The sequence below is a fragment of the Ammodytes marinus genome (assembly GCF_949987685.1).
Source record: "Ammodytes marinus genome assembly, chromosome: 3".
Lineage (NCBI taxonomy): Eukaryota > Metazoa > Chordata > Actinopteri > Uranoscopiformes > Ammodytidae > Ammodytes > Ammodytes marinus.
Genome location: NC_137232.1, coordinates 10,744,439 through 10,768,746, shown reverse-complemented (window position 1 = coordinate 10,768,746; position 24,308 = coordinate 10,744,439). Strand labels below are relative to the sequence as shown.

General features: G+C 41.7%; 1 protein-coding gene across 4 annotated transcripts in view; it reads left to right on the top strand.

The window, feature by feature from the left end:
* Positions 1 to 15,324, top strand: part of eif4g1b (eukaryotic translation initiation factor 4 gamma, 1b) — a 57,104-nt gene extending 41,780 nt beyond the window's left edge. For all 4 annotated transcript variants that reach the window (XM_080025044.1, XM_080025043.1, XM_080025042.1 and 1 more), the window contains 21 exons: positions 71 to 159; positions 385 to 580; positions 2,406 to 2,539; positions 2,804 to 2,950; positions 3,061 to 3,477; positions 4,148 to 4,294; positions 4,877 to 5,113; positions 5,238 to 5,342; positions 6,909 to 7,211; positions 7,876 to 7,987; positions 8,095 to 8,209; positions 8,564 to 8,811; positions 9,300 to 9,427; positions 9,563 to 9,735; positions 10,169 to 10,294; positions 10,431 to 10,512; positions 11,475 to 11,573; positions 11,774 to 11,911; positions 12,097 to 12,172; positions 12,526 to 12,666; positions 13,563 to 15,324. In XM_080025044.1, coding sequence (XP_079881170.1) covers positions 71 to 159; positions 385 to 580; positions 2,406 to 2,539; positions 2,804 to 2,950; positions 3,061 to 3,477; positions 4,148 to 4,294; positions 4,877 to 5,113; positions 5,238 to 5,342; positions 6,909 to 7,211; positions 7,876 to 7,987; positions 8,095 to 8,209; positions 8,564 to 8,811; positions 9,300 to 9,427; positions 9,563 to 9,735; positions 10,169 to 10,294; positions 10,431 to 10,512; positions 11,475 to 11,573; positions 11,774 to 11,911; positions 12,097 to 12,172; positions 12,526 to 12,666; positions 13,563 to 13,750 — 3,401 coding nt within the window. In that variant the 3' untranslated portion in view covers positions 13,751 to 15,324. The remainder of the gene's footprint in view (positions 1 to 70; positions 160 to 384; positions 581 to 2,405; positions 2,540 to 2,803; positions 2,951 to 3,060; positions 3,478 to 4,147; positions 4,295 to 4,876; positions 5,114 to 5,237; positions 5,343 to 6,908; positions 7,212 to 7,875; positions 7,988 to 8,094; positions 8,210 to 8,563; positions 8,812 to 9,299; positions 9,428 to 9,562; positions 9,736 to 10,168; positions 10,295 to 10,430; positions 10,513 to 11,474; positions 11,574 to 11,773; positions 11,912 to 12,096; positions 12,173 to 12,525; positions 12,667 to 13,562) is intronic.
* Positions 15,325 to 24,308: the final 8,984 nt, after the last annotated feature.

The following is a 24,308-nucleotide window of genomic DNA, read 5'->3' as shown; positions in this document are numbered from 1 at the left end:
AGGACTCTTCTGCCGGATGTGTTTGTGTTGATGTGAGGCTGATGGTGTTTGTCCTCCTTCCTTCCTGTAGCTGCCGTGTCTGTGCCAAAGAAAAAGAGGAAGATGAAGGATCTGAACAAAAAGGAGGCAGTGGGCGACCTCCTGGATTACTTTAAAGAGGTGCGTGTGTGTGTGTGTGTGTGTGTGTGTGTCTGCAAATGCATGCGTGTGTGTGTGTTTGTCTGCAAATGTGTGCGTGTGTGTGTGGTAATTCATTTATTGAATCATTTTTCCATGCTGTTAGTTTTAGTGAGCCTACAGTCGCTTTAAACCCACCTACACTGGCAAAGACCGAGATCACATCGCTTGAACTAAGTGTATATATTTGAACTGTGAATTTCCCAGGAGCAGGTAGTGGCCCCCCCAGAGCCCAAGCCAGCCCCAGCACCAGAGCCCCAGGCCCCCGCCGCCGCCGCCCCTCCTGCCCCAGAGGATCCAGACCTGACCTGGGAGGACAAGGAAGACAAGCTGGACGCCGAGAACGTCAAGCCAGAAGCTCCAAAGACGGCCGCCACTGACAAGCCTTACCAGTACAAAGACGGTAGGGTCCTCTGAACCTTGACAAGTGCCCTTCCGCTGGCAATCCAACGGGAAGATCTTATCTCGCTTGAGTTGATGAGTTTGCAATGTGTCAGTTGAGTTGGATTTTTATGTTTGCTTTGTCGGAAATGAGGGAGCGGCTTTCTACCTGATAATGCTCCTGTTGATATGAGTGTTCAGTGGAAAACCATACTTAGGTGATTGCGTATTTAAAGCCGTGATTTGCAGATAAATTGTCTGTATGTCTTCACACTTTGGCTATTTGCAGCCTTTTCCTGTTATATAAACTGGTAAATGCAAAATGCCTCAATAACCTCAAAATCAAACCTAACAGGCAAAAAAACTTTCATAAGCCGTTTTAGAACCCTGTCACTCACTAATATAAATACGTCTTAAATGTATCCACGGTTGTAAACACCAATCACATATACTGTACTTATTCATTTATTAACCCATTGATGACTATGGCAATCTAGGATTGCATGTCCTTAATGCCTGAGGGTTTTCTGAAAAAATAGTACGAATTGTCAAGTTTACCAAAACCTTAATATCTAAGCCTGTGTAGCACATAGAAACATGAAATAACATACATTTAAAAGTTAAGGTTCACATGTTTTATTTAAACATGCTCCCTTAGCGCTTACAAACCAACACATTTTTCTAAAAATCGTCAAAATTAGATGGGGGGGATTATATAAAATATTTAAAAATAATGTGCTAAATGAGGTTATAATCCTGCTTCCTTTTAGCATGGATAGTAGTGACTGAGTGTGCAGTGGAGGGATAAAGATAGACAGATATAGGAAGGAGAAGATAGCTGGTAATAAATATTTTATTATTTAGTTCAGTTATCACTGGCACCATAAATCCGACTTCCCAGTACAACTGGAACGCAGACTGACTCCTGCTGTCGGGAGCCGATCAGCTGGTCCAAACGGCTGTATACCACGGAGATGAAAACGAAACTGAAACTTAACTATCGCCTGGCTGGGCTGAATTTGAGTTGGAGCAGCAAAATATAGCCTAAATTCCTAAATATTGTTAATAAATAGATGCAATGTGTTGTGTGATTTTCGTCAGTAGCCTATACTAGACCTAGATTCTGCGCTCCGAACGCCACTAACTGTTCTGTAATACACTATCGCCGACACAGCTGGCGTAATTATTATTATTCTTTTTTATTTATTTATTTTTTATTTTTTTGATTGGCGTGATTTTCGGCAAACCACACAACTTTTGGGTGGTCACGTGGTCTTAAAAAATAAAAAAAAACCCACCTCATGTGTATTTGAACCAATGACGGTGCATTCTATGTTGCGCACGCCATGAAAATTAGATAAAGTAACAATGCTGCGCTACGCAGCATCAGACAGGAGATACAATGTGGCATCGCGCAGCAGCCGTCATCAATGGGTTAATTCATCCATTCATTTGTGTCCTAGCCTGTCTGCCACCTTGTGGACATTATGAGTCATGATACTATCTGCAGTTTTGCTGACCTGGGATGAATTACTCTCCTTTACTCTGCAGTACAGCTTGCTATCTAGGAACTAGGAAGCATTGCACATGTGACTTTGTGTCACAGTTTCATTCTGAGTAGATACCGAGGCCAATATGGGGGCGGGACCTGATAAGCCTTTGGCTTCTTCCGTCTCCCTTCGGACAACACAAAGTATGATGTATGAATATTTGCAAGAGAAAATTGTGTATTGTGTGGAATTGTCCGAAAGAATAATAAATAAATAAATAAATAAAGATAACATGAATGTTATTCCAAATGTCTTTTAATAAAAAAACATTCCGGTCACATTCTGTTTCTCTTTCAGAACAATGGAAGCCCCTCAACCCAGAGGAGAAGAAGCAGTACGACAGAGCCTTTCTTCTGGGCTTCCAGTTCAGCTCAGCCAGCATGAACAAGCCTGTGGGTCTGCCAGCCATCAGTGATGTTGTCCTGGACAAGGTGCAAATACATGTCTATGCATTTACTTTTGAATACATGTTTTCCATGGAAATAATTTCTTTAATTAATTTGTTGTTTTCTGTAAATCAATTTGAGATTTCCTCACTGTACTTTAAATGGTGCTGTAAATGCACCTACTTTCCCTCCTATGGGCAAGAGACCGGATTAACGTGCTTGTTACTTGAAACCTAAAAAGACAAAGATAACAGTGTTAGAGAATATCTAAATGGAGTTTAAATCAATGTTAATTTTTTATTTTTTCAGGCTAACAAGACCCCTCTGCGTCAACTTGACCCCAGTCGTCTACCAGGAATGAACACTGGCCCTGACTTCACGCCTTCCTTCGCCAACCTTGGCAGGCCCGGCATGGGAGGAGGAGGAGGAGGAGGTGGAGGAGGAGGAAGAGGACCAGTAAGTTAAAAATGTTCATTATGATATCCAATTGTTCTGCACTTGAAGTCCATAGAGCCTTTTTTTTTTCTTTTTAAATAAAGTGCTAACCTTTGTTCCCTTCTCACCAGCCTCCAGGTATGGGCATGGGAGTCGGCGGTCCACGTCGCTCTCAGCAGATGCAGAGGGAAAAGCCACGTAAAATCATCAGCACCATGTCCCTGGGCGAAGACGTCAAGCTGAACAAAGCGGAGAAGGCCTGGAAACCCTCCACAAAGAAAGCCACGACGCACGGCCGCGGGGCAGAGGAGTCGGCGGACGAGAACGACCCGGAACACATCAAGACCCAGGAGCTGTTCAAACGCGTCCGCAGCATCCTCAACAAACTCACCCCGCAGAAGTTCAACCAGCTCATGAAACAGGTGACGGAACTGACCATCGACACCGAGGAGAGGTTGAAAGGAGTCATAGATCTGACCTTTGAGAAGGCCATCGCCGAGCCAGACTTCTCGGTGGCCTATGCCAACATGTGCCGCTGCCTTCTGGGGGTAAGTGTTGCCACATGATACATGGCAAATACATGGTCGAATAGGCTACAATGTTTCCTACTGTTTTTAGGTGTTAACTTCTCTAGTCGTGCACAGATCTCAGCGAAGGGTTCCAAAGATACCATGTGTTAAATGTGTTGTGTTCTTTTTGGATTTACGTTTTATTCTTGACATTTCAACTTATTTCTTAAAGTGCATTACTTCCTCCTCTCATTTTGTTTCTCTCTCCTGTGGTCCATGATGATAATTATTTGCTTATTGATATTGAAATGATCAGTCACGTCTTTTGATATGACTATAAGGCTGATTGATTATCAACACCAGAGTATTCGGTCTTATCACTTTTTTTCAGCCCCCTTACCGAGGTGTGATAGCAGTGTGATAAGGACATTGTATTATAACTTAAGGTGTTACTGGCACACACTCAGCAATTGATTATCTAAGTTAATTTAAACCCGTTACAAATTTGAAGTCGGCAACTCTGACCTTAAGAAAATATGCTGACTGCTTAAAGAACAAAACGGAACCACAACAAGAATTAGCGCCGTGTTCTGGCCCACCATCCTAAGGGATGAGATTGAAGAACCGAGGAGCGACATATACTACATAACCCTCCACACTGTATTTTTCTGCTCTTTTTCCTAACATAAATTTTTTCTGCTCTTGTCAGCTCAAAGTCCAAACCAGTGATAAGTCGGCAGGCACTGTGAATTTCCGCAAGCTGCTGCTCAATCGATGCCAGAAGGAGTTCGAGAAGGATATCGACGATGACGTGATCTTTGAGCAGAAGCAGAAAGAGCTGGAAGCCTCCACAGTGGTAAGTAACCTACTGCCTCTTGAAATATGGGTTCGGGGGTTGTCATTTTTATGCACAAAAGAGGTCAATTTAGCAGTTAAACCTGAATGGAGAATGAGAGAGAGAGGGATCTACAGGGTTTGTAAAGAGTCTGAAACGTTTGGAACATTTCTGGTTTTAAATGTCAAGGTTTTAAATGTGCTCGAAATCTGATCCAGACTGACTTGGGGACCGTCCATAAAGTACTGTCTTAGGAGTTAACACAAAACCTTCATGCGGTCTTGGCCATATTATTGATTGAAAATTATGATCAAATTAAGTATTCTTAATTATTTATTTTCAACCAATATTTACTAGAAGATGATGGATTTTTTTCTTAAATACCTTCCATGTTATGCGACCCAGGGACTCAAAATCATCCACAGAAATACACAGGACACACCTTTTTTAAATTGGCTTTTAGAGCATTAATATTTTGATGGAAAATGTATTTGTGTTCATATATTCAATAACTTTATAAGATGTATGTCAATATACATTATATAGTATAGTTTCCTTCCATCAACCACTGTTTATTTATAATGCAACATGTTTGCTTTGCAGGCTGAGGAGAAGCAGCGGCTGACTGATGAGTTACAGTTGGCTAAGGACACGGCCAGGAGGCGCTCGCTGGGAAACATCAAGTTTATTGGCGAGCTCTTCAAGCTCAAGATGCTCACAGAGGTCATCATGCACGACTGCATTGTAAAGCTGCTCAAAAACCACGACGAGGAGTCCCTGGAGTGCCTGTGTAGGCTGCTGTCTACCATCGGCAAGGACCTAGACTTTGAGAAGGCCAAGGTACAACAACACACACATCATGCTGATACAGATAAATGTCCTAGATCAAGTTTTTTGATTTGACGTTGCAACTTTAGCGTAGGAGATGGACTCACCAGAATGTTGTTGTTGTGGTCCTCCTCAGCCTCGTATGGACCAGTACTTCAACCAGATGGAGAAAATTATCAAGGAGAAGAAAACCTCCTCCAGGATCCGCTTCATGTTGCAAGATGTGCTGGACCTAAGACGGGTAGGGCTAAGACACACACATGCACACGCGCGCAGCACACACACACACACACACACACACACACACAATGGTTTGTATACAGGGTCTTGTGAATTTTTACTTTTCCCTTTCAACTCAAGGTTGCAAGCGGAGCCAACCACACCGCACGAAAGGGCAAAAATCTAAAACCACATCTATTCCTCTCAATTCTTGGTTTAGAAAGAAAACTTTTCGAAACCGACCTTTAAGCACAATGTTCCCCCATCACTCGCATTATTGTTGGATGTAGCCTGTGACAGTGCATGGTGTTATACACAGCCCCAGAGACGGCTCCACTTCCCTCCGCTCATTTATTGCAGCGTAGCGACTCTTTGCCATAGACGGTTGAGCACAAACTCCACAACCTCTTCTAGCTGCAGGTTTATAGGTGTAATCCACTTCTACTTTTGGCTGAATAATCATGTCCTTATGTATTTTATAAAAAAGGATATCTAGTGTTTCCACTTGTCGGTGATTTTGTTGTCTTATAAAGAAGGTTCACTGTAGTGCTGTGAAAGCTTTTTCTCTCTAAAGGAATGCTGCAGTCCTGTAGTTAGACTCCCAGTCCCGCCCACACAGTCTTACAAAACCTGCTGTCTCTAGTGTTTTTACAAGCCAAAAATCTGCTGCTCCAAGTCAGCGCAGTGGCCCAATTTAACCATAAAACACACATACACACACACTCAGTTATTTCCTATCTAGGCAAAAGGCTGAAGAAAGAAAGAAATTAAGATTCACTGGTCACTATGTTGGTTTCTTTATCCCTTGTATTGCTAGTATCTCCCGTTAATGCCATAGTCATGATAGACGGCTCTAATGCGGCTCTAATACTTCTATATTCATTTTATATCATTGGTCAAAAAGAGAAATACTGAAGTACAGTTGGATCAGTTTGATCATTGTACCAAACCTGTAACTTCTTCTTTCAAATGTTTAACTTGTAATCCGTCATAATTGAGTTACTGTGATTCTGGCATCAGCTTTGGCAGTCATATGTAAAGCTGCAAATACAAGAGCTTTTCATCAGTGGGTCATATCGGCTCAATCACTATTGTTTAAAAGGAGAAATAAGTGATATGTGTTGTTAATATACAGTACGTGTTAAATCAGTCTATATTCATACAGCAATCACTTAACCAGTATGGACAGTTCATAACACAGGTTTCCCCAGTCATTCAGCTTTGCAGTAATTGTCAGATACAATTTCGAGTATCCCGCTTGTCTTATCCAAATAAGGACACAAAGCGCTAAAAAGAGGCCAGTAAACGATGACTGCTCTATCTGACGTAGACGGCTCCGCGTTCATGTGGTGGTGACGTAGGGACGAGGGAGGGGACTGCTAACTGCACTCACTGACAGGAAGTTAGCTAAAATGACCATATGACTTACTTCTCCTTTAACTCACTATTTGATAGATATTTACCTAAAGGAACATAAACTAGATGAAAATATAACGGGTGGTGGTGACTAAATAAACTCCCCCTGAAGGCAAATCATGTGAAAAAAATCGAACTGAAAATGAATTGTTTTGTCATCCGTCCCCCTCAGAACCAATGGGTGTCCCGGCGAGGTGACCAGGGTCCCAAGACCATCGAACAGATCCACAAAGACGCGGAGCTGGAGGAGCACAGGGAGCAGATGAAGGTGCAGCAAGCCCTGGTCTCTAGGAAGGAGTCTGGCGGCGGAGGCAGGATGGGGGGTAGGGACGGGGGCAGGGATGGAGGCGGACGCGGAGGGGGCCATCACACCCCGGCACGCGGACCTCAACCTCCCCAGGACGAGGGCTGGAATACAGTACCCATCTCCAAGAACAGACCTATCGACACCTCTCGCCTTAGCAAAATCACTAAGGTAAGATAGAGAGAGAGGGGCTGCATTTCACCTGCTGATAAGGTGCATTGTATTCCTCGTTTCCATTGAGCAGGACAGTTCGGTGATTACACACAGCACGCAGACATGACTTTTCTGTCGACCAATCAAAAGACCGCAGTGTGTAACTCCACCCTTTTGGTACCCTTTGGGATGGCTTCGTGCCCCAAAGGAGAGGGTGACAAAAATAGGCGCTGCACGCTTTCGCTTAATTTGGAACCCTTCCAAACTTTTGACACAAATAAATGCGTGCCGTACCAAAGCAAACAGCTCGGCTCAGTGGAAACGAGGCTATGGTTTATTATTGAGAGGTTCAGGGTTTGCCTGTTGGATAAGTCACGCTTTCACTTAGAGCAAACCATGTCTTTCTCACTCATCACATATTTGTTTCACTCTGGTTTATCACTTTACGAGACTAAACTGATCGGCTTTGTAATGCCTGGCCTGTGTAATAATATTCATAGGCTACTTACGGTCTGGGGACTATTTTCGCAGTGTACTCAAAGCAGAAAGACATTAACATATCATTTTTAAATATTATATTTAAAGACCTGAAGGATGACGTATCGGAGATGTCTGTTAATGTTGTTTCAAGTTTGTAGTTTTGGCAGGAAGTGTGTTTTTAACCAACGGTCTTTCCTTTCAGACTCCTGTACTTGACTTCAACAATCAGTTACTTGCCCCCGGAGGTAAGGGCACATGGGGGAGCTGGGGCAAGGGCAGCAGCGGTGGCAGCACCACCAAACCCGCAGAGGCTGGTAGGTTTCACAGACAGATGTGTGGATATACATTTGATAAAATACTTAGTTGAACAACTCCCAAAGCTGAAGCTCAAAATATATAATCTAATGTTATTTCTGCCCAGGCTCCGAGTCAGGCGGCCGTCCAGCCACCAGCAATATGAACCGGTTCTCAGCCTTACAGCAGTCCTCGGCCTCCTCGGGACAGCCACAAGACTCAGACAGACGAGTTCCACAAAGGTGAGGAACGAGACGCCATTCTCAAAGCCATTCTCAAAGCCAACTCTCCATAAGTGCTGCAAGATTTAGTCAAAGTGCACGCTTATAGTGGACAATATTGGGATCTGCTATAGCAATATGATAAGTAAATGTTAATATGAGCCTACTTTCCTGGTCTTCAAGAAAACACATACACACACATTTTCAGAGCAGCTAGTGGGCGTAATCAAATGGAATTCACACAAACAGAGGAGAAGTTGGAAACTTTACAGACACACACACACACATACATGCACATTTATTTTAAAAAAAACGACAAACGAATGGACTTTCCCCCTAACTCTGCTGCTCTCCCTCTCTCTTGTCCTTCTACAGAAACAGCTCGAGTCGAGAGCGCGGCGACAACTTTGAGCGCTCCAATCGCAGCAACGAGCGCTTCGACAGGCGCGATGATCGCCGGGACGACCGTAACCGTCTGCAGGTCACCAAGAGGAGCTTCAGCCGCGAGACGTCAGGGGGCAGCCGGGAGAGAGAGCAGAGAGGCCCCACTGACCCCGTCCGCCGCGTAGCCAGCATGACAGACGACAGAGGCAGCAGGGACAGGGCCAGGAGCAAGGACAACGGTAGGGCCAAATTACATGCTGTGGCTGGAGGGCAACATTTCAATGACTTGTTTGAAAGGCTGGCAACTCCATATATTCAGAATGCTTTTTGAAGTTTAGTTTATACGTTTAGTTATAGGGTGAAAGGGACCATGTACAAAAATAGCATGGTGCATACAATACAATAAAAAAAAATATGAATACATAGCATATCGAAATAAACATACGCAACAAATGAAATTGCCATTTGCCTTTTCAGGATTAATATAATGGAAATGAAAACAAAATCCATAAAAAGAGCAAACTACTAAATCTAAACTAATGTGAGAATGACTGTTTATATACAATCTATTTCTTGATCTTGCGGCAAAACAAGTTGAAATCTTCTTACACTTGTAGCCTTTTGGGAAAACCAGGTAAGACTGACCAGATGCAGATCCTCTAGTCAACGTAAATTTAGTTCATCAGTATATCGTTTTTAAAGTCATTTGTTGTATTTGTGTGAACAGTGAAGCGGGAGGCAGCCCCCGCCCCTCCACCTGCCCCGACCCCCAGCAAACCTGCCTTGACCGAGGAAGAACTGAGCAAGAAGTCCACCGCCATCATTGAGGAGTACCTCCACATCAACGACATGAAGGTACAGACTTATTATATGTGCAAAGTAAAATGAAAAGAAATCCTTCTTGCCACCTCACTAACAGCCAATATAATATGTCATGTAGTTTTCCCAACACTGCCAACAATGTGTGTTTGTCCTTGCCTGACCCAACAGGAGGCGGTGCAGTGTGTGCAGGAGATGAACAGCACTCAGCTTCTCTTTGTGTTTGTGCGAAACGGTCTGGAGTCCACGCTGGAGCGCAGCACCATCGTCCGGGAGCGCTTGGGCCAACTCCTGCACCAGCTCGTTAAGGCTAGCCTCCTCCCAACAGAGCAGTACTACAAAGGGTCAGTCACTAGAGAGAACTAATGTCAATGCTCTGTGTAAAATGTGCCTTTTTATCCAGACAGGAAGTGGTATGTGAGGAGATATTCACTGATTTTGACACCAAGCGTCCTCGCTGACTCCACCTTTTAATAATCCATGAGCTAATGCAGTTGGTATTGGAACAGCAGGATTTTAGATGAAAAGATGCCCATAGTGAGAAATGTTTGCTTCAACTAGTTAATTTAGTCCATGAAAAGTCCAATTATTTAAGCGGTTGTCAAAATTGAGAAATCTAAAAACCTCTGTGCTTAGCCAAAATAAATAAATAAAGTTTCCAAATGTTTCTGCCAGTGCGGTGCCATATTGCCCAGTTTCCCCATCTGTTGAGTCATTTTGAACTTGTTCTCCTTAACACCTCTTATTAAAGTTAGACGTGTGTGTGTTTTCCCTCAGGATTCAGGAGATCCTAGAGGTGGCTGAAGACATGGCCATAGACATCCCCCACATCTGGCTGTACCTGGCAGAGCAGATCACTCCCATGCTCCATGAGGGAGGCATCCCCATGGGAGAGCTCTTCAGGTTAGTACCAGCCACGCCTCGCTTGGCTTCTCACCAGGCAAATCTGCAGAAGAGAAATAAACTCTTGGGTTGTTTATTTTGACTATGCTAGTGTTTGATATCTGACCTACGCTTCCCTATGTTTTAATGGCTTCAGGGAAATCTCAAAGCCTTTGATCCCTCTGGGCGTAGCCGGAACTCTACTGGTCCAGATCCTCACTTTGCTCTGCAAAGGAATGGTGAGAAACAATCACTTTTATTCACTTATCTATATCAGATTGTATATAATTGTGCATTTAGCTAGGTTTTTGAATATTTCGGACCATTAGCTAATATAATATGGCAATTAGGGGTGTGAACGGTTACAAAAAATTGTAAACGGTTACACGACCCCTTTTTTTTCGTGTACACGGTTAACCGTGACGTCATTGTCCTCGTGCCCCCGCCGTCTTGTAGGCGCGCGCGCGCGCGCACACACACACACACACACATACGCGTTCGTTCGCCTGTAAACACACAATTGACATGAACTACGCTCGTTTAGGTCCATGGTACACACACGTTCGCCGTCATAATCGCGCTTCATTCATTTCCTGATTAATATAGCCTATCGCTTTCTACATGTCCACGTTAAATGCATGTTGAACAGGTGTTATAAAGTTCGGGCTACTTACAAGCGTAGTTCACGTCATCCGGGTAACTTTAATCTTTAGGTTATCTTTCATCACTCTTCCGTGGCTGTGAGTCGGTCGAGCCCCAGCACGGCGACTCCCCTTGTGTGTGTGTGCGCGATACACACACTCACTCACACACACACACTCGCCGAGGGACAGACAGATTCTCGGCAGACTAGCTTTTATCCTCCCCAATTAGTTTATTAGTGATGTAAAATAAATAAACGCGTGTCTCCAGAACATATTTGAAAACTTTGAAAAAAAATAAAAAATAAAAAATAAAAAACGGTTTTCGTTTATTGATTTTTCCTAAACGGTTATGATTTACTAAACGGTTACACGTGTACACGTGTACACGTGCACACCCCTAATGGCAATTACTATCTTTGAATTCATAAATTTTTATATATAACTAGAGATATAAATGTATAACCATTTAGCTGCCAGTGGGTTTTTGGCTTTAATAACATGGGGTCTCAAGAAAATATGTCGGTGATGAATGTAATCAGATGTATGTCCCTCATCAGAGTCATAAAAAGGCCGGCACAATGTGGAGGGAGGCCGGCCTCCAGTGGGAAGACTTCCTCCCAGAGGATGAAGATGTCAACAAGTTTGTGACAGAACAGGTGAGAGCTCGCTTACTAGGTTCACCATCACCAACCGTGAAAATGCATTACAATGTTGAAACTGTTGTTTATCATTGATTTAAATTGGAGAGTTAAAGTATTGCTAGGATACTGTACTGTATAAACATGATCAAATAAGGGTAACCCGAGGAGTATGTGGAACAACTGAAACCTATTAACTTTTCCATGGTGTTAACCAGGATGTGGAGTTTACACTGGGAGACAAGACGGAGAAGAGCAAAAAGAAGGAGCTGAGCTCTGCAGAGCTGACCAAACAGCTGGACAGACTCATCATCCAGGACAAGGCCGACAACCAGAGGATCTTTGATTGGGTCGAGGTTTGTATTCCTGTTCATTTCTCTTTATTCCTTTCACAATTATATTATTATATTTTATTTTACATACTTTAAAAAAATATATATATTATAATTGCAGGTTCCACTATTATGTTACTACACGTTGGGATATTGTGTAGTTTTCTACCTGTGTGTAAATGTGTCTGTGTGTGTTTGTGTGTGTGCAGGCCAACCTGGAGGAGCAGCAGACCTCCAACATGTTTGTCAGAGCTCTGATGACCTCCATCTGCCAGTCAGCAGTCTGTGAGTCAGCACGTACACTTCACATTCCTCATTAAAAACAGACTTGGAAAAATACATCAGTGATGGATAACAAGTAAAGAAAATTTTAAAAAAGTGAGAAAGAAAACGCTATCCCAAACACCAGAGGCAAACTCAAGGCTGTTATAGGCTATATATTTTTTTAAATGTAAAAAGAATCAAATAAATAGATCCTGATTGTAAAATAGATATAATTATCAATTTGTAAAGTTAATAAAAATACAGTTATAGACCACTAAATAGGTAAATAAATAAAACTGAATAAGAAATAAATAAGTAAATTAATAATAATGATCAGAGTGACTAAGTCCTATTAAATGTTGTTTTCCCACTAGGTGAGAACCCCAACAAGGTGGACAGTGACGTGATCACACGTCGGGCCAAGGTTCTGCAGAAATACCTGAAGGATGAGCAGCAGGAGCTGCAGGCTCTGTACGCCCTGCAGAACCTCATGGTGGAGCTGGAGCAACCAGCCAGTGAGTCATTCATCTATTAGCATGTTACTCCTTTCTTTACCCATGATGTTTTCTTTTCAATGACTTTTATGGTCATATTATTGAAAATGATGATCAATGGACTTATTTAATTTTGGATTTATTTTTAATTAATAATGTAATATTAAATAATTTAATTAATATTTAATAAATTAATTACAAATGTAATAACCAAAGGAATACATAGGGCACCTCTTTATATTGGATTTTAGTGCTTATTCTGTTTTTTTTATGCTTTATTGATAGCGTAGAGACAGAGTTGAAATGGGGCAGAGAGGGGAGTGACATGCAGTGTACTGCATCCACACTATTCGCACTTTACTTAGTATTACCATGTAATCACCTGGTCAATGATCAAATTCCTTCGTGATTTTCTCTACTCATGACATCTATTGCAGTATGTCCGTCCTGGGAGAGGGATCCCTTACTCTATCGACGCTCCCTGAGATTTCTTAAATTTTTTTATTCCCGGTAAAGGGTTTTTAGAGTTTTTTCTCAGCCGAGCTAAGGGTGTAAGGGCAGGGTGTCATATTGTATCGTATATCATATTGTATGAAATGTAAAGCCCACTGAGACAAATGTATTTGTGATTTTGGAATCGAACCCGGGTCCGCTGCTGGCCGAGGCCCATGGGGGGACGCCCTACCAACTGAGCTAAGGGCGCCCCCCTTATTCTGTTTTATATTAATGTTTTTATAGAAAATCCATGTGTTTTAGCTTTATTAGGTGATTGTCAGCATACATTAAATTTAAGGGTTCGGGTCCTTGGAAAAGGTTATTTTTTTATCTTTAAATTGGTGGAATTCCACTCCTCAAAAGCTTTATGAACCTTGTCTGATACACTTGTAAACATTTCCCGTGTCTCCTCCCTCCACCAGACCTGCTGCGGATGTTCTTTGACACTCTGTACGACGAGGATGTGATCAAAGAGGAGGCCTTCTACAAGTGGGAGTCTAGCAAAGATCTGTCGGAGCAGCAGGGCAAAGGAGTGGCCCTCAAGTCTGTCACAGCCTTCTTCACCTGGCTGCGTGAGGCCGAGGATGAGGACGAGTCAGACAACAGCTAGGCGCCCCCCCCCCCCCCCCCCCCGCTTCCCCCCCATCTGGTGGGAGAACTGCTGGGAGTTTCAGGGAGGAACCTTGGGAAGAATAGCAAAATGTTCTGTGGATGATTCGGGGGGAAAAAAAGACCGAATCAGCAAAAACCTTCTGCATAATAAACAGAAAAAAATAGCAAGAAAAAAAAAATCTTCAACTGGGAGAGATTGTATTATGGATCGAACGTTCGATCATGTTTTATTTTTTGGTTCTCTTTATTTTTGTTTTTGTTTTGGGTTTCTTGTTTTTTTTTCTTTGCGCGAAATGAATGTCTTTTTTTGAAACAAATGAAAATACAGGATTAAATAAAGCGAATAGATATGATAGAGCGAGAGAATGTTGCGAAGCGTTACAAGCTGTGTGGGGAGATCAGGGGATAATGCTGTTTTTTCCTTCAGTATTTTTTCAAGGTTTATCTCCTGTTTTTTTCAAACTGGCTTTTTCCTCGCCACGGCAACACTATTCAAGACACTTTGCTTAACGACAGATATAGAGAAAAAAAAGAGAAAAAAAATAGAAAAAAAGGCTGTTCACATCTCATCTATATTTTTGATGAATTCATCCTTTTATCATGTGGACTGGACACAGCAACATTGTCATGTCACATGTGCGGTGTTTACATGACGCGCTTATGTAGACGGGCTATAGCGTTTTCTTCCGCTCTTTTTTTTCCCTCCGGTATTGGATGATTGGAGTGTGTGTTTTATAATAAAATAGAAAAAACTACAAAGAAAAGTGGTGAGAAAAAGCTGTCTCTTTAGAGTTAACGGTTGTGGACTCCCAAGGATTTCAGGCAGACTTTATGAGAGGACGGTGTGTCACTGAGGAGACATTGGGCGATATGAACATTGACCATTTTGCTGCTTGGGGGAGGGGGGTATATGATGCTTCCCCCCCGACACCCCTCTAAACCCCCCCCCAACCCAAAAAACACCCCCAAATATACCCCTCCTACATGTCCGTCTCACTTGTTTCCTGCGCTTCTCAAAACAAAACTGTGGACTGAGAAATGGAGAGTGAGAGCCAAGTCTCACGGCTGCACCCCTTACCGCAAAGCCTGTTGTCAGATTTTAAAAAAAGACAAAATATCCGCATTGATGCTTGAAAAAAAAAAAAGTATACAGTTAAGAACACACGTTGATGACAAAAGGACTTTAAAAAGAAGTTTAACAGTACGAATCCTAAGGGCCTTTTCTGCTTACCCCGAGTGGAAATGCATTTCAGGAGAGTTCTGTAAATATATGATGGATTTTTCTTTTTTTGTTTTGTTTTCTTTTAGTTTTTAGGTTTTTTTTTTTTTTTTTTTTTCAAAGAAGAAATGGCTCTTTTCCCTGTATTTATATTTTTCTCTCCTCAGCTGGCAGAAGGTGCTTGATATTATCCAACCCAAGTCATTGATTACAATTTAATTGAAAATGTGTAAATACTTTTTTGCTTTACTTTATTAAAAAGATATTTAATTAAAGAAAGATTAATGCCTCTTTTCACATCCAAAAACTGGAAGAGAATAAAGATTGTTGCCAATAAAAGAAAAACTCCCATACTCATGCTTTTGTGGAGACTGTTTGGAGGATGGTTTTCCTGCTAAAGATATTAGGTTTCCCCTCTGTTCGGCCTCCCAACAGAGCTGATCTTAATTGTACCACCTTGCTGCTTTAAACGAGCCCTCGGGAGTGTTCTTGTAAACAAACAAAGGTTCTGTTTACATTCAGTATTTCTCTGGAAAACTCTGTGTTAAGAGTCTAGCAAACGTGTTCAACATTTCCTTCCACATAAAACATTCACAAAGCTGATTTTCCTTAGAAGCTTGAAACCTGTGTAGTATTCATTCCTGTGTTTCCTGGTGCATAGCTGCCTCCTATACGTCAGTTAGAATATTCTGAAACTAATGGTTGCACCATATTTGACATAATATATTTTTCTACATTGCCTTTTTGGTGAGCAAACGTGTGTTTTAGTGACATGTGCCAGAAGCACCACATGGGACTTTGAGGCAGTCAGAACTAGCAACATGTCCCACTTCATCTGACCAAAAAAACATCAACTCTTCTTCAGCCTTTTTATTACAAGCACATGCTGTAAGGATAAGGTCTTTAAAGTAAATGCTATTATAAGCTATCTATAGCTAGCTAGTTCCTCATCCATATATCCTCTGGTCCACATTTCTACATATAGGGTTTAACTTTTTGGTCCGTAGTTGCTAATGTATCAGTTGTTCAGTGATATCTTAGATGGGAGCCTGGTAGTACTCGATGGCTGTGGTGAATGGGAGAAGTTATGTAACTGCTCTGTGAAGTCATCCCCAGGCTTCTGGATGGATTGTTGGCCACAGACGTTGGACTTCTTGGGGAACTCCAGAAACCAAGAGTTGTTAGAATATCCCCTAACCTCCATTAAAAAATAGTTTTTATTATTATTATTATTTGATTTATTTCATCTTATTACCATAGGGGTTTGGAGCAAGGGAGTATTTCCTTCATCAGAATTTGACGGTTCGTACAAACACAATTCTAAAGGAAAAGTGGTAACAAATGGAAAAATAAATTGCTGGCGTATTCTGGGTTTGGTGTGCAAGTGTCTTCAATCTTGAAATGACTGAAAATACAAAAATTTGTAATATACATTTTTACAATGACAATTTAAATCAAATATTACAAAGTTACATAAAATGTTTATCGCTTTATAACCAGGAATTGCATTTGCTTTTCCTTTGCTAGCTTGACGAAACCATTGGGATGGATTTAGGATGTGGATAACCACTGCAGACCTTCTGTTCAATAACATTTAATGTTGCGGTAAACTTTATGCCCTCTATGTGTTTTATAGAACTATATCCAGTGTGCTGGTGTGCTTCTCTCTGTCCAAAGCTGTGCAGCTCAGATCGGCTTGGAAACTCTTTGAAACCAACTGCATTCTCAAAGGTGCAGTCAGTGACCCCGGGAGAAAGCTTTGTTGTCAAAATCACTTTTTGACCACATCATTGAATTACTCCTCACAATCTGCTTACTGTCCGTACTGTTTGTACGATGAAATAATATGTGTGTTAACACACAGCCTAGGCTCTGTAAACTGGTATGTAAACAAGGGTTACGTTAACAATAGGGCTGCACCGTAGTTTGCAACATGCGCATTTACAGAGCCTAGGCTATGTTTTAACAGCAGGATCTTTTTCAGAGTGCAGAAGAGTATACAGGTAGCGGATCATGAAGAGACATGACTGATTTTGACAACAAGCATTCTCCACCTTTTAATAAGCAAGAACACCACATCTTAGCCTCGGGATCCCCCAGTCAGAGCTGGTTGATGTGGCCCGGGAAAGAGAATGTTGGGGTCCCCTGCTCAAGCTGCTGCCCCCGAGACCTGACTCCGAAGTGGTTGAAGATAATGATGATGATGACCACATCTAAGCCCACGTGTGAATAAGCCTGTGTTGTAGACTTTGCTTGTGGGTGGAGAGGTAAAGTGGCGCGGCCTGAGTCTGCACACTGTACAGACATATCCATGCTGGGGAGGTAAGGGGAGTGGGCTTCACTCTCTCTGGCTCTAAGCCTGGACACTATAGGCCCAAAACCACCAGCAGCCAGAAATAGAAAGTGTGCTTGCTTGTGCTGGACAGCTCCTAAATGCACCCTGCTCCCAGCGGATTATGTGTGATCACTGCAGAGCTCTGTTGCGTAGCCCCCAAGGTCCTTTTATTAAATCACAGTTTCCCTTTCAACCAAACAGCCAATCTCAAGTGTTACTCTGTCACACTCTAGTCTAGATCAACAGCAAAAAAAAAACCTTTGTCGACGGTAATTCAACCTCTGTGTAACTTTAGCCGCCTTATCTTTTACCTGATTTCATTTGGCTGCCGTGTCACAGTCAGCCGGAACCTCTGTTCAGGTGACATTTTCACACTGTATTCTTTCACCTCATTATTTTCCACGCAATCCTTCCAAGGTACATTTGCACACAGGGTATTGTGAATAGATCAGCAGGCCCACTGTACAGGTCAGTTGATTATAGTTCAGATTTGACAGATTTTCTGAAATCCTGAGAGATGCTTACACTATACACTAAACTGCTCACACAGCATTCCTGCTCCTAGCAGACATTCTCTTTTCCATTTGGGTCAGCATGTTTTAAGCCATTGTATGCTAATGAAACTGGTGAACTGCGTTAAAGGTGGAGTCAGTTATTCTGGAGAACACTTGTTGTCAAAAACATCTATTCTCAAAAGCGGTGAATATCTCTTCACGGTCCGCTATCTGTCCATACGAAAATATTGGTAATGAGAAAATCAGTTAATGCACAGCCTAGGCTCTGTAGACGGGCATGTTGGGCCCCTTTGTTTAAATACCCTTTGTTAACATAGGCTGTGTATCAACACCGGATATTTTTCTTAAGTGCACTGCACACAGAGGGGTAGCAGACCATGAGATGATATTTACAGATTTTGACAAAAAAAATTTTTGACAAGCGTTTTCCAGAATTACTCTATTTGGTGTGTTTGGTATGTTGACCCACATGACCTCAGCAACTCTCTTCATCAGCAAACACACACATCAGACGAGCTGGATACTGTTCCGTTTGATTATCTAAAAAAAAAACAGAATTGTATTGGCACTGAGAGGAGTTTCTGGTTGGAAGTGTACTGCAAAAGGCTTTTAAACACATTTCTCTCTAGCAGTGTTTATCTACATCTGCTGCTTGCTAATGGCATCCAAACGCTTTAAATAAAAGGACAACCATCTGTGCACATCTGCTCAGTTTAAAAAAAAAAGTATGTTCGTAATGTGGGTGAACTGAGGCATGCAAAACCGTCAAATATCCCCCAAAACTAAAATGCGCACTTGCAGGTGTGTGCGCTGCTCTCTTCCTGTGTCCCAATGAATCCCATACTCGCATCTTATTCCTCAAGCATGTTATGTTTGAGAATAGTTAGAGAAGGAATAATACTCAAAAACATCACTGAGCAGACAATAATTACTGTATATAAAAATTGTATATTAAAGGCAAGGTCCTTTAATGTATGGTTCCAGAGACCACAATGAAATGTCTCTTCATTCATTTTTCTAGATTTAGTATGTTAAAGTTGTATTTTCTAGACATTTTCTTTTCTCAATGTTAAAGATCTATGTACATACAGCCTTTAATACGTTGCCAGTAATGTTCTTCATGTGCATAAATACTGAATCTGTTATTTATTTATTTATTATACGTTTTGACCTATAGAAGTTGCCCAATTGAGATATATTAAGTCTAAAAAAGTTGCAGTCAGCATATAAAATGCAAGCCATATGCAGTTTCTCAGTAATAGAACGTAGGATTGCAGACTCCCTTTGAGTTGAGCATCAGTATACACACCTTCCTAAATCCACTAGAGGGGGCCATTGCACTATACAAACCACATACAGTACAGCGGTGTGTTCCTTTGAGTCTTAGAAATCAAATGTCTCAGTCACAGTTGATTTAACAGTTTGAACAAAGAAACTAGGCTGATTTTACATTCTAGAAAGAATCTAAACAACTCTATATAACTGTTTGAAGAAATCTTAAGCAAGTCCAGCGGCGAAGGTCTAGGATTCACAAACTTTACATTTTTAAATAAAAAATGTACTTGCATATACCTTCGCCCAATTAAAACGTCTATCTCCAAATTTGGAATATTTCAATAAACTCAAGGATTAAGCTGTGTGTTTATTCTCATACAAAATAGACCAATAAAAAAAGGATTTTTACAAAGGTGAAAATGAGGGTTGTTTTCTGTAGATCACACACATTTGAAGTAAAGGGGGGCTCTGTGGTGGACAGTGGCAGATTAAGAACTCAAGTGAATGATAACTTGATTGCTTTGACCTTTCCATGTCCTATGTCACCTATCTTTATACTTGACATCACTTGAAGCTATTTGGAATTCAGAAGAGTTTACGCCTTATTTTCTCCCCCGCCGAACTTTGGAAATGTTCCTCATTGAAGCTTTAAATTGACTTCAGTAAATGCATGGACTAAGTGCATTTACATTAAGGCCCATTGTCTTTCCGGCTGCATGATAGACGCCACTGAGTACACACACACACACACACACACACACACACACACACACACACACACACACACACACACACACACACACACACACACACACACACACACACACACACACCTATTGCACCTATTTCACTTCCCAGCTTCCTCCAGTCTTTTTACACACAGAACTGTTCGTTTTGACCCTTAACTTAGCTCTGCACGACTAACCGCTGCCACCGCCTGTCTTTCCCCCACAGGCATCCGAACACACCGCCATGTTTAGAGTCTAGTAATGAGCCTATACATGGTCCCATCATGAATCATAACTGTGTAGCAGATGGCTGTGTGTGTGTGTGTGTGTGTGTGTGTGTGTGTGTGTGTGTGTGTGTGTGTGTGTGTGTTTGTGTGTGTGTGTGTGTGTGTGTGTGTGGTCCTTCCGTCCGGCTGGCTGGACACAGTGTGGTCGCGTCTCTCTTCACCACCCAAATCCCCACCACCACCATTCAGCTGTCACACACTCAGGTTAGTGTGTTTGAGTGTGTGAGACAAGAGTTTGAGCAAGGTCACGACTCAAGTTTATGTATAAATCCCACGTTTTACTGCTAAAGTGCCTGCCTTAATTCAATTAGAATGAATAAACATCAGTCAGATACAAACGGACACACAAAAACAGGACACAATTGTACCAGGGACATGACACACTGCAACGTGGGCCTGTCTGTTGGTTTCGTCGGTCCATTACTTACTGTAGGTCCAGACTGAAATAACTCAACTCAAGCCATTGGATGGATGGCCATGTATTTGTGTTCATGGCCCCCAAAGGAAGAAACACTGACCCATTCATATCGCCTGATTTGTCTTCAAGTTCAACCATTTGGTCCAATTATTAATCTTTCCAATGCTTTTGTTTATGACCAGAATCCTGCAAAGCTAATGACATTTTCAGTCAGCCTTACCTTTTTATTGTGTCTGGTGATCATTTGTTATCATGCTATAAAGTTGGTTGATATGATAAATATTAAACCTGTTTAACGTCAGCACTTTACATGCTGACGTTAGCATTCTGCCAAGTGCCCAAAGGACTTGTCTGGTTAACTCTTAAAGGTGGAGTCAGCGAATGCTGGTTGTCAAGATCACATTTTGTCAACAACAATGAACCTCTGTGTGTACTGTCTGTGCATATAAACAAAGGGTTCAATATGGACAGGTAGCGGATCAAGGAGATATTCACTGATTTTGACAAAAAGCGTTCTCCCGAATCACTGACACATAAGAGACCCTCGAATTAAAGGAATATTACTTGAGAGCTCTGATGACTTTCAATGTAGTCTTTTTTATGTGTTTGGGCCTCTGGCCTCTGGCCCAAACACATATTAAAAATACACTACCTGCTTTTATGGTGTGCCGACTTTTCTCTTCTTTGATATCTGATTCATGTTTTAGCTCCAATCATTTCTCTCTAGGAGAGAAATGATTGGAAATGACTAGACTACATCCCCCCCTCCCCCCTTTTACTATTTATGCTATGAGCCATACACAGTCCTCAGCTAATTCATAGTTTTTAACCCAGTTTGCACATGAATAAATTATCATTAAGGGTCCACCCTCAACATTTGCTAATAGGTGAACATCATTGGGAACATTAGGTAATTATCAGTGTGACACATGCTACCTGTTGAATAAGAACTGAAACGCATTTTTTGCATCAGCGGCCTTTATTACACCATGTAACTTCTTCCCTGTCTCGGATGGAGAATTTTCGGACAAGCAATCAAGGAGAACACCATTTGCTGATCCAAATGTTCTGTCCCCCCTCACTGATATTCATTGGAAAATAGACGGGCGAGTGTTTGTGCCATTCAACTCGGTCCCCCTGGACTCTGTCTTTCTCACTTACATAACTGTGTCCCCGGTCGCATTATCTGTCAGACACAGTCCATTTATGATTGGTAATCACACGCATACACACACACACACACACACACACACACACACACACACACACACACACACACACACACACACACACACACACACACACACACACACACACACACACACACACACACACACACACACACACACAAACACACACTCTCTCTCTCTCTTTCCATAGCCGTTTGGTACAATCACTCCTCTCCCCCTTGATCTTTAGCACACGCGTCATGAATAATGCCCATAAGAAACTCCGTCATTAATTGATGTCATTCAAGCTTTTTAAAACTAGTGTTAATAATTAATTGCTTAGGCCTACATGTTTGTCAAGCAGCGTTTACTGGAACAAACTGACACATACACAGGGACTCTCAACTCTCTAGTTTAGTAGTTCAGTCATTGAGCTGTGTATAGTGTATTTCCATTTTCTTCTTTCGCGATACCTGTTTTTTTTTTTTACCAAACCACCATAATACATTGTTTTTTGCAGTCAGAGATCATACGTTTACCAAAAAGGGCCAATGTATATGTTTGTGTATTTATGACGTGCTGTTAAAGATGATTGGCCGCTGGTGTGATTGGAGATAAGCATTGTTTGAGTGTTGGAGATTGTAATGCTTAAGGAGGGTTAGTGGGAGCATTTTTCTCTCCAGCCCTTAGAGTGGCCATCATGGGGTTGACCAGAGTGACCATCTGGGCTTATCTTCTGTTGCTGGCTTTTGGAGGGTCCCACGCCAAAGGTAAGCTGTAAAAGAGAAAAGGCCATTCTATTTTGTGAACTAGTCCAGTGTGCTCACTCTGGATTTTTCTATATCAGTCTTCTACAACTTGTGTTTGGGGTTGGTGTGAGGGCTCCAACTCCTTTATACTTTCTTCTGGAAACTTGAGTCAAACTTCAGAAAGTTCAGCTTGTTTATGGCTCCCTTTTGTCTGTGCAGATTGTTAGATTATTTGCTATAAACGCACGGACTCTGTAAATCTCAAGCGTCCTTGATCCTTGTCAACTTCAGAGTTTAAACCATGACCCCTTTGTGTGTCATTGTTATAATTTTTTTTCTCCAAATATTTCATAGTTTTTAGGTCACTTTTAGGTGTTCTTCTTCTTATTCCTGTACTGATTGACTACTCTTAATGCTTCCACTTCATCTGACATTTGAATGACGTCTTCCACTTATTTCTCAACGAGCTTCTCCACTGTTTTTCAGTGGCTGGGTGTTACCACTGACATTTCCAATATACTTTTATCTCCTACTCTTCAAATGGCGATTCCCCAAACTCCATCACCTCTCAATGCTTAATGCACAATGCTGTTTGATGGACTCTTCTTCAAACCCATTCAGGTCTTGGATTTATTTCTTTGGAATATTTTGAACAACAACAATAAAAAACCCTTTCCCACAACTTTTATTGCTCATACACAATTTACTCCAATGGCTCTCAGTGCATAGTACAATACTTCAGCCAACACACCAACTTTTCTTTCTTAAAATCCACTTGAAAGGATTATTCAACATCTTTTAGTGTTTGTATTTTGACCACCACTGGCAGCTTCAATGTGAAACTACAGTATTTCAAGTGTCTAACTTCCACATGCCAATTACAATCGACATAAATTGCGTGTACATTTCTGAATATTTTATATATTTTTTGTATCCCTTCCTCATCTTCCTGACACACAATCCAGCGAATTGTTCTTTACATAAGATCACAGAGACACGGAAATGTTGAGCTTGATGTATGATCTTCACTCTTCAGCCTTTTTTTCACCCTGCAGACAGACCTCTTTTCTATTCTTATGTGTGCTGTTGTGAAGCTAAATCACGGCCCATTCAAGGCTGATGCTCTCTGTCTCACGCTGCCCTCTCTCGCTGTGTGCTTGCCCTCATTTCACTGTCCCTTTATTCTCTCCATAAAAATCCCCCTGACTCTACCTTCCTTTTCATCCTTTATATCATTTACTCTTTTTTGTACTTTTCCCTATGTGCTTTTTTGTAAGGGGGCAAACCATTTTGAAACAGCACACTCAGTACTTCTAATATTGCTCAACTAAAAGTGGCTGCTCTCAGCATGTACAGATTGTTAGTGTACCACTGCATAAAACTATCTGTTACGGAACAGATAGATGGACCTGCAGTAGATAAGAGGACATGTGAGGGAGCTGTGACAGCTACAAACAAACATGTTTATACACACACACACACACACACACACACACAGACACACACACACACACACACACACACACACACACACACACACACACACACACACACACACACACACACACAGACACACACACACACACACACACACACACACACACACACACACACACACACACAGTTGAAAGGACCGGGTATTTATCTGTGCTCTGATTGATCTTTACTGGATGCCATGTGCTCTTTGACTCTCTGTAACTGTCACTCAGAATGCCTGTTGTCAAAATCCCTTTTTGTCACAATCAGTGAATATCTCCTAACTGTGCGCTACTTGTCCGTACTGTGTGTGTGTGCTGAAAAAAAAATCCCAGTGTTAAAATAATTGCACAGCCACAGCACAGGCATGTTGCTAGCGGTGGGC